Below are 16,287 nucleotides of genomic sequence, written 5' to 3' on the forward strand. Positions count from 1 at the left end.
ATGGTGACGTCATTTGGAGCCAGAGTCTGCGCAGTGGAGATCGGCGGGTGGAGCCGCTGGAGCCGCTAACCAAAACACACACTGAACTTACTGAAAAAACAGCAAGGATCCCGCACACCGGCGTGTTTAACAGCAGAACAGCTTCTTGTGTTGGTCTGAGGTTAAAGTTCACAGGTATGGAAACTTCAGTGACTGTAGTGATTGTTTTAGTTACGTCTCCTCTCGCCGTTTGTCCTCCACTCTGCTAATCCAGAACTGATCGGCTGCAGGAGCCGGATTGGTCAACAGAGCTGTCAATCATCATTTTGACAGCATCAAATAACTAATTAAAAATAAACTTGTCAGAAAAATGAACACTTAAATAAATCAGCATGATAAGAACTAACTATAATGACAGAAACCATGTTTGGTTTGACTCATGTCCCATCGGTTAACATGGAGGAGGCGGGCTTTATGAGCTATACTGCAGCCAGTCAGCAGGGGGCGATAGAGAGGGTTTGGCTTCACTTTTAGGGAGCTGTCATGTCGGCCATCTTTTTATACAGTCTATTGTTTTAACCAGCAGTACTGAAACAGACTGTAACAACACTCTTGCAGGCAACTGCTTGACTGCTGAAGTGCTTCCACTGACATACCGTGATTCTCTATTTCCTCAGTTTTCCAGTTTGGGGTCAATAAAGTAAATCGATCCATCCCGACAAGCCAAACTACACTTTCCAAACTCCAAGACAACAAACTCCTCTCTTTTATTTCAACTTGCTTTGCCACCGTCCAAACTGTGTTCCTCCAAACATCCTCCGTCCAAACATTCATGTATCACGTGAGGCTTCAGCAGCCGGAAGATTCCTCCCACTTGTTTTTATGCACGATTTCAATTTGCACAGAAAAACCAGTGAAAGCAGAAGAACTTTGAGCCTTAACGGAGCGACGCCTGCGAGCCGGTTCAGGCAGGCCACACGAGCTGCACTGATCTCACATAATCACCAGAGTTGCAAACGTTGGTGTATCAATAAAAGCAAACTTGACAAAGTGCGATAGAAGCTGGAGAGGCCGGTCGTCCTCATGAGAGAGAGAGGAATATACAACAACACTATTAACCAAGATGTTTCCCTGTGAGGAAAGACACAGTAACTTCAGCTCCTGAGCTGTTCTTGAGTCTGAGTGACATCCATCAAACTGAAACTAGTCTGTGGTTCGCTTCTGAGAAAAGGAAAAGAGAAAAAATGCCCACAGTGCAAACTTGGGCCGTTGTTTGTTTGCTAAAAAAGCGTTTCCTGTGCAGAGATGTGATACCACAGACCGAAGTCTGAGCTGTGAACTTCATTTGCACTTTACATGATGAAAACACAAACGGAAATCACTGTTGTGTTTCATCCTGCACCAAGTGTTTCTACCTTTTTAACTCTTTAAACCAAAACATCGAAAAATGACCCAAAATCAAATCAAGCAAACTGAGAAAGCAAAAAGAAGCAGATAAACTTTTACTGTCTTGCTTGAGGAAATAACTTGTAAGAAAGTTTCTGGTTATTTTACAGGCTCCATACTTTGTTGATTATTCCCGACAAATGGAGGCTGATGATAACTGCATCTTCTTTGGAGAGTTTCTGCGGGAATTATGTGAAATTAGACTTCCACTTAATTCCAAACAGTTGTTAGTGTAACCCCCATTTCAGCAAAATTACCTGGCTTGTTAGCCTAGCTTGTAAACTAGCTAAATAGCCAGCTAATGAATTAACTAATGAATGAACATAAGCTGTGTCCCAATCCAGGGGCTGCATCCTTGAGAGGACATATTTGAAGGCTGACTACATCACAGCGGCACGTCGAAGGCCGTCCTATTTCGAAGGCTCCTTCAGATCCGGCCGACAAATGCGTCGTCCTTTTCCCGGGAAGGATCCATCAGGTGCATCCTTCACGGCCCCACGTATCTTGAGATTCATTGCGTGCCAATTTAAACGAAATGGCAACACACTTTAATATATCAACGTTTTAGGTTTCGACTCAATCGAATAGCCAGAGATACACATGTGATACAAAACAAAAGGGGCCTTTATCTTTAAAATAAAAGGTTAAACTGACAAAGATTCAGTTTCGTTCTCTTGGGCGCCCCCTGATGGTGACCTTTGCCTTCATCTGAGCGTCGAGTTTGTTTCTTCTTCTTTGGATTTTCACTTCTTGTTGAAGTTGTATCTGTAGTCATCCATCTTTTCTTTGTTTGTTCAGCCATAGTAGATTACTGTTTACTCGCAACACTTGCAGAGAGCGGAAAAGCAGCCGCTTAGCTCCGCCTACCCTCTCTGGCAGACCAACCACTGCTGGCTGATGGAAAACGTGTCACTAACTGGGCGCCGCTTGTGATTTATTCCACGAAAGTCGCCACAGACATCCAGCACTGAGTAACCTCATTCAGTGACAGATAGAGACTTAACAGACATTTATTTACGTGAAAATCGACGAGGTTATTACTTTATGTTACGCAGAGTAAGTTATGGCAGCTGGTTAGCCTGCTAGCTACCTGTTGTTAGGCGACAGGAGCGACAGGCTACGAATGGCTCATCCTCCGGAGACGTGTCCTTCGAAGGATGCAGCTTCTGTAATGAGCACAGCTGCAGCCCGTTTAGCTTTGATGACTAATCAATCACTCCTCTCCAGCTCCACCCTCATGTCCAAATATGGTCACAACGGGGATGACAAAACTGACAAATGCGAGGCTTTAAAGCGGCAGTGCACGAACCAGCGGGTGAGGTAAGAGTGCAAACATGACATCACACACGGGACCCACCTCACTGGGTTCGTCTGTGTCGTCTGACCAGCAGGCGACGGTGATGGCGGGGTAAACGTCCGACCAGCCGCTCTCTGTGCAGTTCCTGCTGATGTAACCTGAGAGACACAAACAGAATACTTGTTCACTTTATGTTTATTGCCAGAGACATAATTAAAATATGGTTGCATCAGAAATCAGGATCCTTTATGTTTCATCCGCAGGAGCCAAAACTCCATTATTCATAACTCCAAAAGCGGCCTGTAAAATCTCTCCTCTCTCCTGCACAGCTCTCAGCAGCAGCAGGAGAGTCTCAGTCTGTGACGTCTGACGGAGAGCGGCCGCCGCTCTGCTGCTGTGCTGATTTTCACGCCTCATCCTTTAACCGGCAGAGCTGAGGACAAACCGGGCCGCTGACAGACGCTGCGGAGGGAAATCACGGAGAAAGTCGGCCAGCCCAGATGTTGTCAGCTGCCCCGCGAATAATTAGACTCATTAACAGAAAGGGCCGGAGCGGGTGGAAACACAGTGATGTGGAGGAGAGAGGGAGGGTGGTGATGAGGAGCAGAGGGTGGATGGGATGGAGGGAGGCTCAGGAGAAGTTCAGAGATATCTTGAAGGCAGGCCAACAACAGCAAGAACATCTGAAGAAGTATTTCTTCTCAAAATATTGATGTAAAATAAACTTGTGTTGAAATGGTTTTCGAAAGAGTTTGCTGTGATTAAAAGCTTTTTCTCTTCCGGAGGCTGATAATAATGGATATGATGGGTAAATAATGGATAAAGGTAAAAAGATTGAATGAATGTAGAAACAAAACAGAGAAAATTTAGAGCTGCAGCAGGAAATATTTAGACATTATCATTTGGTTGAATGAACTCATTTTGGGGGCTGCAGGGTGGAGCAAGTCTCAGTTCAGACGTAGCGGGCCTTTCTGTGTGGAGTCTGCATGTTCTCCCCGTGCATGCGTGGGTTCCCTCCGGGTTCTCCGGCTTCCTCCCACAGTCCACAGACATGCTGGTTAGGATCATTGGTGACTCTAAATCGCCTGTAGGTATGAATGTGAGCATGAAAGGTTGTCTGTCTCTACAGCCGCTTTCCCACTGGTCAAAAAACCCGCTAACACTCAGCGTTTTTGCTTAGTGTGAAAGGTTACAATCCGCATTCAGACCCGGGTCACATGACTCTGCAGTAGACCCGGGTAATTATCTCCTCGGCTCCGATCGGCATTGATTTGAACACAAAACCCGTGTCGACACGCTAATCTCCGCCCCCTCTCTGGCCCGATGCTATGTTCCGTCGGTAACTTCTGCGACTCCTCGCCAGCTCTGCTACAAATTCCGCCCGTCTCTGTCCGAGCAGCGCCCAAACATCGTTCCAAATTTGACGCCGAGTTTGATAAACAGACTGAATGAGTAACAGATACAATAAAGACCTAACCACCGAAACATCTTCACTGGTTACTAACCCAGTTTCAGGCGTGATGTCAGGCGGTGACGCAGCAGAAAAGAAACCGACATGAGTATACTTCACTGGAAATGGAAAAAGAGACAATCAGCATCTATAAGCGGGTCTTCACGGGTCTGAAAAACCTGCGTCAAAATACTAATTTCAGTGGGAAAGGGGAACAAGTGTCAGCCCTGTGATTGACTGGCGATCAGTCCAGGGTGTAACCCCGCCTCTCGCCCAATGACAGCCGGGATTGTCTCCAGCCGCCCACGACCTTGAACAGGATAAGCGTAATAGAGGATGGATGGATAGTTCATTTTGATGCAGCATATCACAAACAAACGGAGAGGAGTCACATCTTAGCCTCTTTCACTCATGCTCTGCACTCCTGAAAGTGTCCCCACATTGTCCGGGCGGGCTGCATGCGTGAACGCGAACAGCCGAATTATTCACCCCGACTTTATGCAGACTTTTTCCTGCCAGCCTCCTGGTATAAAGTCTGCAAGAAGTCGGGGCGAGCCGAGGAGTGAACGAAGCAGGTAATAGTCAGGAGCATTCACTGCTTATTCACTTTTTACTTTTTACACGTCTGGCCTCAGGAGACGACAGGGAAAATCTCCCGCTGTGAGGGACAACTTTACAGCTCTTCAAACTATTTGTTTCTTTCATCCTAAGTTTGAGACCTTTTCCAGGATTTGGCTTTTTCTGTTAGCTAACAAAAAAACATGTCTAAAGAAGGTCAGAGAAAAGAGACTGTCCTAAAGAGAGGGTTTAGGGATGTGCAGAAGGTGAACGAGTTGATTGGAGAGGAAAGGGAAGCCGAGGGCAGCAGAGGAGGAGGAGGGATGAGACCCGCGCCTGTGACGTGTTCAGATGACCGAAGATCGAGAGGATCAAAGGTAGAGGGACGAGAGGCGATCAACTTGATGGATGAGGCAGAATGAGTGGACTGAAAGACGAGAGTTTGGGAAATTAGCTGTGAAGGAAACGGCTGGTGGAGGTCACAGTCAGTCGATACGGACTGAGCGGGTTCAGTCCGGGACAGAGGAGCTGCAGCGATTCACTTAGAACAACACGTGACGTTTACTGCTTCACAGTAGTAGGAGGCACACTGCATTAAGTAATGATGCTATAAAAAGGGGGCGTGGCTTCATGATTGACAGCTCTGTTGACAAATGGGGCTCCTGCACACGCTCTGAATACAGATGAGCAAGATGGCAGCGCCCTGTCATTGGTTTGACAGATAAAAAGATACAGTATGTCGATATCTGTGTTGCCAGATCTTGCTGGAGCGAAGAGACTAAAACAGAATTTTATCATAAATTAATTCAATTAATTCTAAAATATTCTGAAATGGCTGTGAGCGTGTGTGTGAGCGTGTGTGTGAGCGTGTGTGTGAGCGTGTGTGTGAGCGTGTGTGTGAGCGTGTGTGCACGCGTGTCGGGGCTCACCTTTCTTTCCAAACAGGAGCACGATGGGGGAAGGGCAGGGCAGGGTCATCACCTCTCCGACCGCCGCTCTCTGCCAACAGGAGACATTGTCCCACTCGCCGTGACATCCTGGACACAGACACACACACAACGTTAGACGTATAAATCACACAGCCCACAACTTCCTGTCTGGCCGAGCTCCTTGTTTCAAACCGACTGATCCTGTGCCTGGTGCGGAACGAACTGTCAGGAGATAAATCAACATAAAAGCACTCTGAAGTGTTGACATTTGGCTCTGCGGAACATTCAGGAGGGAACACAAATCCTTAATCCAACACTTAAAGGACTTTACTTTTTATTTTACATCGCAGGAATAACATCATTAAAAAGGGGAAAACAACACAATTCTAAAGAAATTAAATTAGATAAATTGCTTGAATAAATTAAAGGTTTAGCAAATGAAGCCTAATAAGGAGGTTTGAGAGAGGCCCCGACCGGCCTACCAGGAGGATGGGACGGTGGTTTAAAAACATACACCCACACACCCTCACACACGCACACACGCGAGAAAACATGAGCTGCAAACCACACAAATAAAACCCTTCTCTTTTATTATCACCAAGGGGAAACATTCAAGCATGCATGACCTTGTAGAGAAAACAGAGCAGCTCAGCTTTGCATGTACTATATGTTCATATGTATGTATGTGTGTGTGTGTGTGTGCGTGTGTGTGTGTGTGTGTGTGTGTGTGCATGTTGACTGAAGCCAGCTTCATGAAGCAGAGGGTGTGTGTGAATGTAGTTTCAGCCTGTGTTGCAACACACTTGCTATCAATCATTGATTCGACTCTCTGGCCACATCCCCAAAGATTTGTGAGGAACACATGAAGCGCACACGCACACACACACGCACACACACACACATGCACTAACCGCATCCCAGCCTTAAACAAAGTTTAACCCTTCTGTCCCTGTAGGAAAGCGAGTCCTCATAGTGCGACTGTGTGAAAAGTCCCCACAATGTTAGTCAAACAAGTACACACTGATATCTGTGTATTTAAGTACTTTTTGAGTTTTTGTTCCTGCACATACCAACAGTGTTACTCACTACATAACTCCTCTTGTGTGTGTCTTTGTGTGTGTGTACCTGTGCTGGACGGGGTCTGCTGCTGCAGTTGTGTCCGACACTCTGTCCTGGCTCTCTCCATCTCCCAGTAGAACTGGCAGTGAGGAAACCTGCCATTTATCTGTGAGGACGATAGGAACAAGATATTATGAATATTATCTCCAACAGGAACAAACCTTCTGTATCAGTCAAGAGTTCAGAGTCTGTGTCGGCCTACACGCTGGTATTTGTTTAACGTGCTTATAGTTCTCTGCTTTATCTGCAGCCTGCACCAAGAGGGTTCAGGGAGGGGGCTTTAGATCACTTCTTCCTGGCAATCACTTTATTTCACTATTCCTTTATCCTACTTTATTTGGCTACAGAAGTAAAATATAGCATGAAGCCGTCAAGCCTGTGCTGAGGTGTTTTCATATCTTAAACCAGGACAAAATGAGACGTTTTAAATCATATAAATGGGGAAAATACTTATAGAATTAGGGTGGTAAGTCACCATTTCAAACCCTGACAGAAGAAGCATAACATTGTCATAGATTCAATTAATTGTAACTTAACACCTTTTTTTAAAAGCCTGCATTTGTTTACATTTCTGACCAATAAAAGTAAAAGTTAAACTGCGGCTCACTGGGAGAGTCCGTCGTCTCTAGGGATGTCACAAGACCCGATACTGCGGTACCAAGTCGATGCCAAAATTCTGAAAACGTGACGGTACTCATTTTTCTACAGTACCGCAGGTACCGTAAATACCGGGGAAGAGTTCGAGCCTAACACCGTCCAGCCGTCCGGTCCCTATTTTTCCCTGATATTGTTACACTGAGAACAACAAATCCGTGTTGAAATGGGCAGGAGGAGCGCTAGTAGCGTTAGCTGTTAGCCAGCAGACAGCACAGTCCTACTTGACTAAATAACGGCGCTAACAGCGTAACAACGAAGGTTGCATTGAGTTACATTATGATGCGTTCAAGCACTATTCAGTAAAAATGAGTATTAGGCGATGGTAACTTACAATGTTATCACGATGTCTTCAAATACAATCTTCTAAAACGTCGTTTTTGGCGTCAAACTTGCCAGTTGTTTGAAGGAGATTATTTTCACAGCAATATTAAATAGATATTCGAGAGCAATAACAGCAGCTCTAAGCGGCTTATAATACAGAATTAAAACTACTAATGCCAAGATTTATTTTTTAATCAAAGCAAATATTTGAAAAAATAAAATCAATAATAAGAAATATGGTGTGTTTTTACTTTCTTTTTTTGTTTACCGTGCGATAGAATTAGGTATCGAGAATCGTGGAATTTCACTGGTATTTGTATCGACAACTATATTTTTGGTATCGTGACATCCCTAGTCGTCTCTCAATCGTTAGGTTGGGGGTTAGATCCCTGACTGCTACAGTCACATGTTGAAGTGTCCTTGGGCAAGACACTGAACCCCAAATTGCTTCTGAGGATAGCCATCCGTGTGTGAATGAGCATAGATACTGGTAGGAAATTGGCACTTTGAGTTGTCTGAAGACTAGAAGAGTGTAATCTACGTGCAGTCCATTCACCATTTAAAAGTGTGATGCTCCTCGGGCAGGTTCTGCAGTAATAGGAAGCGTTTTTTTCTCTGTGCGTTCACAGAAGGTTTATGGCGGTTCTTTTTATGACTGATAAATAATCTTCTTGAACCTTGATCTGACATTTATTTGTCCAAGACCGAGATTAAACTTTTCTATTCACAGATTAAAACCCCACAGATGAAAAGCTTGACATATTCCCGACGATAACAGTTAAGAAAAAATCTATACCTTGGTGAAACGATGGCCACAATCTGGCACACCTGGGTGCAGACTAAAGCCAAAGTCATGACAAAGAAGGCAGAAAAGAAGAAATTAAAGCTTCATATTTCACTCAGTGATACCTGTGGGGTAGCTTAGCATAACTTACAGTTAAAAAAAACTCCTCATGTTTCTCACACCGGTGATCCACATGTCCCTCATACAGCCTCTGCCTGAAACGACTCAGTCAGCTCCGTCCCTTTAAGAAACCCCGCCCCTATAAGCCCGCTTTCTTCTGATTGGCCTGCTGAGGCTGCATTCTGTGATGTCACAAAATGCAGCGTGTAGAAAAAACAGCGTGAAACCTGGCGTTCACAGCAGCCTGCAGACTGAGCTGAGCAGCCTGGGGATTACTCCAACATACTTTCACCTGCAGACCTGAACCACGTTGAGTCTGAACATCCAACATTATGTCTTAACATGTCGAACAGCAGAACACCTCCTCTTTAAGGTAAGTTAGAAACTTTTTTTCCCAGCTCTACAGTTTTTGGTCTTCATAACTCTTGTCGAAATTTAATCAACACTTTATTGGCACTCTGCGCGTTTGTTTCTTCCAACATGAAGTTTGCAGCGTGTGGGGGAACAGATGGTTCATTTGAATATTCGGGGCGAACAAATCTGCTCTGTTATTTTAAATCCTTATTTATTCCCCCTCTGTGGCCGCTGAACTTCAGGAATTGCTGGAAGAAATGTAAATATTTATTAAGAATAAAACAAAGACAAAAACACATATTTACACATTAGAAGTCGTTAGAAAGACTGATGTAAACATTAGCTTTGACTTAGTGAGGCTGACGCTGACCCAGTACAAAAGTCTGAGGCCAAAAGTTCACAGTCTAAATAAAAATGCTGTGTTCAGCACAAAGTCTTGGGCCAACGCTATATTTACACTACAGATGCATTTTACCATCACTGTTTTTATAGGACACATTAGCCTCTTCTGGTTAACGCCGGCTGTATGACGATCCTACAAACCAAACTTTTGTGCAGCTAATAAACGATAAACTTTGTCACACCAGAGCTCGGTATGTGTGTGCGTGAGTCTCTTGTTCCTGGTCCAGCTGTTGGTTAAGCAGGGAAACACACTCAAACACAGAGTAAACAAAGGGCAGCCTGAACAATCTGCACAAAGAGAAACACACTCAAACAGAACGAGTCCGTGTGTCAACTTGACTCTGTGATATACTGCGAGTGTGCGTGAGCTGGGAGGTCTGTTTACACTGAGATACCGCCGCTCTCAGCCGCCTATCAGACCCAGTGTCAGCGTGTTTACGTCTCACAAACACATTTCACAAGACTTTTCGTCGATTGCATGAGTGCGTCAACCTGTCAGCAAGCTGTGTTAACCAATCAAACATTTCATCTGTGGGTGCTTAAAGCTCCAAAGACAACTGGAGCTGAAATAACATTTTATTTGGACCAAAAACTAAACCCACAACAAACTGATTATCCAAAGACCAACCTTGGGACACATCGTCTATCGCCTGACGTAGATACAGCCTCACGGAGCGAGGGCCAACTCTTTAGGGCTTCCTGTGGAGCCAGAGTTTAGCGATAAACCACTCCAGAGAAGACCTCCTTTTCCGTGCGCTGCGGCGTTTTCAGTACGACAAACAACTTGAGAGACAACATGTAATCGTTAGCTGAACTTACAAGAAGATTTCTGTTTATAGAGATTAATAAGAAGCTAAATCATCACCAGGTAGCTGCTGATGGGAGCCGTCATGACAGCAGATTATGTTCCGCCTCCTCTGCTCTCCACACGGATCGTTTCTCGGATTGTTGTAACAAATGTCCAACAGCAAAGGCTTTACGATTGGAAGTGCATTTCTTTATGACAGCTTTTAGCGTCTGTATTTTGGGTAATAAGCTGTATAATGATGCTAACCTCTGTGTAGTGTGCTATTCAGGTAAGACTTCTGAACTGGAAGGTCGCGGCTGAAGGATTACCTGAACCTGCTTAAAGGAGCAGTTCACCCGTCGGTCACAGCTGGTGTTCTCTGTAATCCATGGAAGCAATAAAATTTGAAATTGGCGCCATAGCTGTGGAGAAAGTTGTTCAAACACCTCGGGGTTTCACCCATTCTACATTCCTACAACACCCAGCATGCATTGCGCCCCAGCGAGAGACGCTGGAGTGAAATACGACCGTTTCACTGCAGGCAACGGCTCAGAGCGGGACAGAATCTGAAACACGTCGAGAATATACCGGTGGATCGTCTAAAACATCTTCAGCTCTGCAGTCTAAACTTCAAACCTGACGATTTTGAACGAGACATGACATCGGAGGCCGGCGTCATGTATTGAGGAAGTGTAGTTTAGCGAGCTCCCTGGCCCGTTGGAGAAGCGGAGAGCGTCCTCCAAAGGCACAGAGAGAAACTGCTTTCTTTTCCCGACCATAATGGCATTAGCTCCCCGTGATGGCATGATCGGACTGAGGTTGAAAATCAGCGAACTGGCCCTTTAACTTAGAGAGCGCAGACAGTTCACTGAAAGACCAGTCAGGAGATCTGAGCTCAGGGTTGCACACATTTAGCAATATTCATGCATGAGCCCACATTAATATACTCGTGTGTGTGTTTCTATCCGTGTATGTTCTTGTAGAAGGGATGTGAGATCGAGAACACAACATCACTACATCTCTCCACTCGTGCCTCTGTAACCCTGAACTCTGTGACAAGTATACAAGGTTACACGTCTTCCAGAACAACAGGTTTTCTCATTGAGGTGCTTTCAATGGTGTTGGACAACAATGGAGCTCTATGGCACAGAGGAAGAGCACATGCATGGCCTTCGTACGCTGAAAACACTAATAGATACGTGTATTGTTTTGTGGTTTCATGGGATTTATTTTAAACAGAATATCGACTCCAACATCAGCTCGACTAAACGTCTGCAGGGCTGTTTGCAAAGTGTAGGAAGTCAGGAAGTTAATCTAACTTCTTCTAACTTTTGTTTTTATTATCAAATGTACTTCTGTTTTTCCTTCACTTCCTTTTTGTTTCTGGTCGTTTTCAGCTTCTTTGTCAGCAGGATTAAGAAACAACTTCTGGTCTGATTGAGACAAAACTAAAAGTTTGAAGCAAAGGTAAAAAAAAAAAAACAAGTAGAAAGTTTTGTTCTGAATCCGGATTAAATCACGAACATGTAAAAATGTTCCCGTTTCTGCTCATCAGTTTCACTCAGCTATAAAACAGCCGTACGTGATGTTTGCCAACACTCTGACAGCCGTCATGAGCGAACGTCTGAGAATGGACGATGTGTTTCAGGCTGCCTCCGACTTCAGTAAAGCGTTCCTGACCTTTAACCCCTGATGATTCATTCTTGTAGCAGATGTCACTGTAAGCACGGATAATACAGCAGGACACGAGCTTTAAATCCCGCTGTGCAGTTTTTTACAGTTCAACCTGCGAGTGTGAAAACTTGTAGTTCACACGGATGTCAGCGTCCGCAGGTGAGACATTTAAAGGTTGTCTTTACGCTGAACATTTCTGCTTTAAATCTAATTTCCTCTCAGGCTGCTAACCTTTAATACATTGAGAGATACTAGAACATAAGTCTGGTTGTACAGCATATTATATTTCAGCAGAAAAAGGACTGGTGGAAAGTTCTCATCAGCTGAACTCGTGACATGAGGCCTACCTGAGCTGCTCTTCTCACCTCTCGGTGTCAAAGAAAAGTTTATATGACGTCACTCTGAAGGATTTTTCGTGCAGAAGTTTAAAAAAGTCGTTGCGCAAGAGTTTAAGATGATCAGCTTGGGCCTTAAAGTTCTGTCCGGTTCTGAACGTAGAAGAAGTCGTTGCGGCGAGATGCCGGGGTCATGAGAGCAAACAGTTTTCCTGCATACGCCGCAGCCTGCCGAGACGTGATTGGTCAATATTACTCAGACTACAAGCGTGTTACAAACTAAAACCAGAACACTTCCCGTACTGACATCCGACCGCGAGTCTAAAGAAAGATTACAAGTTACTCTGTGAGTTTCTCTCTTTTGTCTCCTCCATCCTCCAACGATCTCAAACTACCCTCCTCATGTCTCCTTGTTCCATCTCAGGTGGGAGGGACTAAGATAAGAGGAGAGGAGGCGAGGAAAGGAATCGAGGTTGTACAAACAAATTACAAAAGGCCTCGTTTTCCTTCATCTCTCAGACGCAGTGAAGTAAATCTGCTTATTTTACAGTTTTAAATAAACTCAGAGCATAAATCTTTCAGTCCCTGCAGCCTTCAGGTATGAGCTCACAGATCAGCAGGACTCTGATCTGCAGTGTGATCAATATAGGAAGAGATGTCAGTAACCGACAGCACGCACACACACGCACACACACGTATTTTGTGTTTGCAGAAGTTGTGAAATTCCCTTTGCTGGGACACAGAGAGTTGCTGTGTGAGCAGTTTGCTGTATATCATGTATTTTTATTACGCACTTCATCTCCATCTTACATTCAGCAGAAAAGCTTTAAAGCCTGTTTGTCTCTTTAAAGACAGAAGAAAAGCAGGTTTTCCATTTAAACTCGACCTTTTCGTTTATGTTTGTGAATAAATCTGAAGATTTTGGGTCAAAAGATTCAGAAAACGTTGGTTTGTCTTTGTTACTTTTCTCTTCGTGGACTGCCGTGACTCTTCAGGAAAATCCTCAATGAATCACTCTGCTTTTTCCTGAGCGGCCTTTTAAGCCCTGTCGTCACCTCTTCAGCATCCACACACGTAAACTTTGAGTTTATCTTTGAGTCGTCTGCTGCTGAATCCACTAAAGGGACAGTCCCGTATTTTAAAGCGTTTCTAAAAGACGACGACTTTCTGTGGAAGAACAGAAGTCTAAATTTAGAGCCGAGTCCAGAATCAGACCTGAGTATTAAAAATTAACCAGCAGCAGCAAAAAGTGAATCTATTATTCATGTTTTCACACAGTGGAGGAGAGGAGCTGTGAGCTGCAGCTGCACACTGTGAAGTTATCACTGTGTGTTTATAGAGAGTTTACAGGCTGATGATGGAGCCGGATGACAGGCCTGTAAGTCCTATTTAGAGCTTCAACGATTAATCGATCAATAGAAAATAAATCGCCAAATATTTTGTGAATGTTTTGGGGAGTTTCAAGCAAAAATGTCAAACATTTGTTGTTCGCAGCTTCTTAAAAAAAGGGTTTGCTGCTTTTTGTGACGTTAATAAGAAAGTATTTTGTTTTGAGCTGCTGGTTTGACGGTTTCAAGATGTCACTTTGGGATCTGGGAAACTGTGACGACATAAAGGCTAAACAATTGATTTAGAAAAATGAGCAGTTTTCATCTGTTGGAAAGAAAATCTGATTATTAAGAACTTAAAGTGCTTTAAAGTTGGAGAAATCTCAGAGGAAAACATGTTAAAAAGTTAAAATACAGCAGTGTGAAATAAAAGTTAATCAAGTAGAATGTGGTCATAATAAACTCAGTTTTAAGAATATTAAGACCTTATTTTGCCAACAAACCACTTTAAACTAAATATCTGGAGCCACAAGAGCTCAATCTGCTGCGCAATTTTGCAAGAATACAACAAAAAACATTTTAAATGCAGTAAACTCGCTCTAAACACCAACAACGCCTCTTCTTGAAAAGGTATGAGACACAATTTGTTTCATATTTAAAGATAATAACGATAAAATGATCACAGAACACCCGGTGATTACGGTAATAAGTAAGGCACTGACCGTGTGGAGGAGGCTGAAGCCCAGCAGCAGCAGCGGAGCGAGCCGGTGCGTAAAGGACATGTTCACATCTCATCCATCTGAACAGCAGCTCGCGACTCACATCCTCGCCAGGAAGCACGTGCGCTCAAATGGCACCAAACTGTGATTTGTGTGTGCACTTATTAGTGCTTTCAATGCGCGTAAAGTTTCGCCTGTGAATCAGTTCTTCTTCACGTTGTTCTGCAGCTTTTACGCACAGTTTCATTCACCGCTGAGGCTCGTGAAGAGGTGAAATGTATTTATAAAAAGTTGGAACAATCACCTCAAAGTAAAAACTGTAAATAAACACCTGAAACAGTCCAAAGTGGCACGAGCTGGTTCCCGTAGTTGGTATAAGTCCAGGGCAGGCGGTGTGCTGTGACGAGCCCAGTGATCTGAGGTACACTGAGGCGGTGATCTGAATCTCTGTCCACTATCAAACATGTGCGCGTCCCCGTCACACGCTGCCCCTGAGGACACCCCGCACTGATGCGCGCTCCCGCAGAACTGAAGGAGCCCAGTGCGCTTCCTGTGTGTTTTAATATGTTATAACAACAGCGACCTCCTGTGGCTGAACTCAGAACTCCCGCCGATAAATCATTACGTTTAAGTTGCAGCATCTTAAAGGGAAATTGTGGTGTTTTTAAACCTGGGCATTTCCTTTAAATCATATATTTGGGTCTAACTGACAAAAAAAGTTTAAGAATCACTCACTTCAGATTGTTATTAACAACATTACAGAAAGGGTCCCGACAAAGACATTTTCTTAAAGAGGAAGATGCTTTTTTAAAACCAGAAACAGCCGTTGTGCTCGCTCTCTTCAAAGCCACCAGACTCCATTCACAAAACAGTCATTTTAGCTTGCAGAACACAGGAGTTAAAGGTCTACCGCTGCCTTCGTTGATTCATTCCTTTGTATTAAAGAAGCACGACCCAGGTTTAAAAATGCAATTCCTCTTTTTATCCAGTGACCCCACAACAACATGGATCTTCTGCTTTATCTGATGAACATGTGGGAACGGCTACAAAGGAATCCACTCATTTAGATATGAGCATTCATGGAGGGAGAAATCAGATCCTGTACTATGGTGAAAGTAAAGAAGGAATGAAACTAGCAAACACACTTTTATCTCTTAGAAAACGACAATGAATCATTCTAAAGGACAACAGACTGATGTAAAATGTTGTTTTCTATTTCGTCACCACTTTTTTAAAGTCTGGTTGACTAAAAAGGTCAAAAATTAAAGGGAAGTTTTGATTTATACAACAATCACAGGAAGCTGAGGAGCAGTTTGATGTCCTCTGTATGAACCTTGAAGGACGTCTGTTGGGACTCAAAGTTTAGTCAGAAAAAATATTGGTATGTTTTTATAAATATCTGGGAGGTCTACTTAAGTAGAAGAAAAAGATGTTTCTGGTCAGTATCAGTGTTTTTAATTTATGAAGAAAAGTCCAAGTTTACATGTTATTCTCCTAAAATCACAAGAGGCGCCCAGTTAGTGACGCGTTTTCCATCAGCCAGCAGTGGTTGGTCTGCCAGAGAGGGTAGGCGGAGCTAAGCAGCTGCTTTTCCGCTCTCTGCAAGTGTTGCGAGTAAACAGTAATCTACTATGGCTGAACAAACAAAGAAAAGATGGATGACTACAGATACAACTTCAACAAGAAGTGAAAATCCAAAGAAGAAGAAACAAACTCGACGCTCAGATGAAGCAAACAGTCTGAAAAGGAAAGCGACCGTTAGCCAGGAAAATCAAGAGTTTGACCGTCTGGTTAAACTGGGAAGTTTCCTCCCGCAATTACTGTTTACCGCCACTAGGGGGCGCACACGAGAACGAAACGGAAAACTTTCAGTTTTACTTACAATATGCTGTCGTTTTTTGTTTACACTGTGTTAGATGTGTTCATGTGAAGCATGTAGAACATCCTGTTGTGTCATCTGAAGCACAAAGACAAACCGGTCACATAATAACAACACTAATAATAACAATAATAATAATAAAAGCAGTC

The 16,287-nt window shown here is 43.8% G+C and overlaps 1 protein-coding gene across 1 annotated transcript in view; it reads right to left on the reverse strand.

Moving 5' to 3' along the window:
• Positions 1 to 14,330, reverse strand: part of LOC138595948 (vasoactive intestinal polypeptide receptor 2-like) — a 24,234-nt gene extending 9,904 nt beyond the window's left edge. The window contains exons 1-4 of the mRNA XM_069667484.1: positions 14,263 to 14,330; positions 6,785 to 6,884; positions 5,660 to 5,767; positions 2,783 to 2,880 (exon numbers count right to left, since the gene is read on the reverse strand). Coding sequence (XP_069523585.1) covers positions 2,783 to 2,880; positions 5,660 to 5,767; positions 6,785 to 6,884; positions 14,263 to 14,322 — 366 coding nt within the window. The 5' untranslated portion in view covers positions 14,323 to 14,330. The remainder of the gene's footprint in view (positions 1 to 2,782; positions 2,881 to 5,659; positions 5,768 to 6,784; positions 6,885 to 14,262) is intronic.
• Positions 14,331 to 16,287: the final 1,957 nt, after the last annotated feature.

Source organism: Semicossyphus pulcher, unplaced genomic scaffold, assembly GCF_022749685.1.
Source record: "Semicossyphus pulcher isolate SPU_LCO1_2020_fin unplaced genomic scaffold, fSemPul1.0.p SCAF_18, whole genome shotgun sequence".
Classification (NCBI taxonomy): Eukaryota; Metazoa; Chordata; class Actinopteri; order Labriformes; family Labridae; genus Semicossyphus; species Semicossyphus pulcher.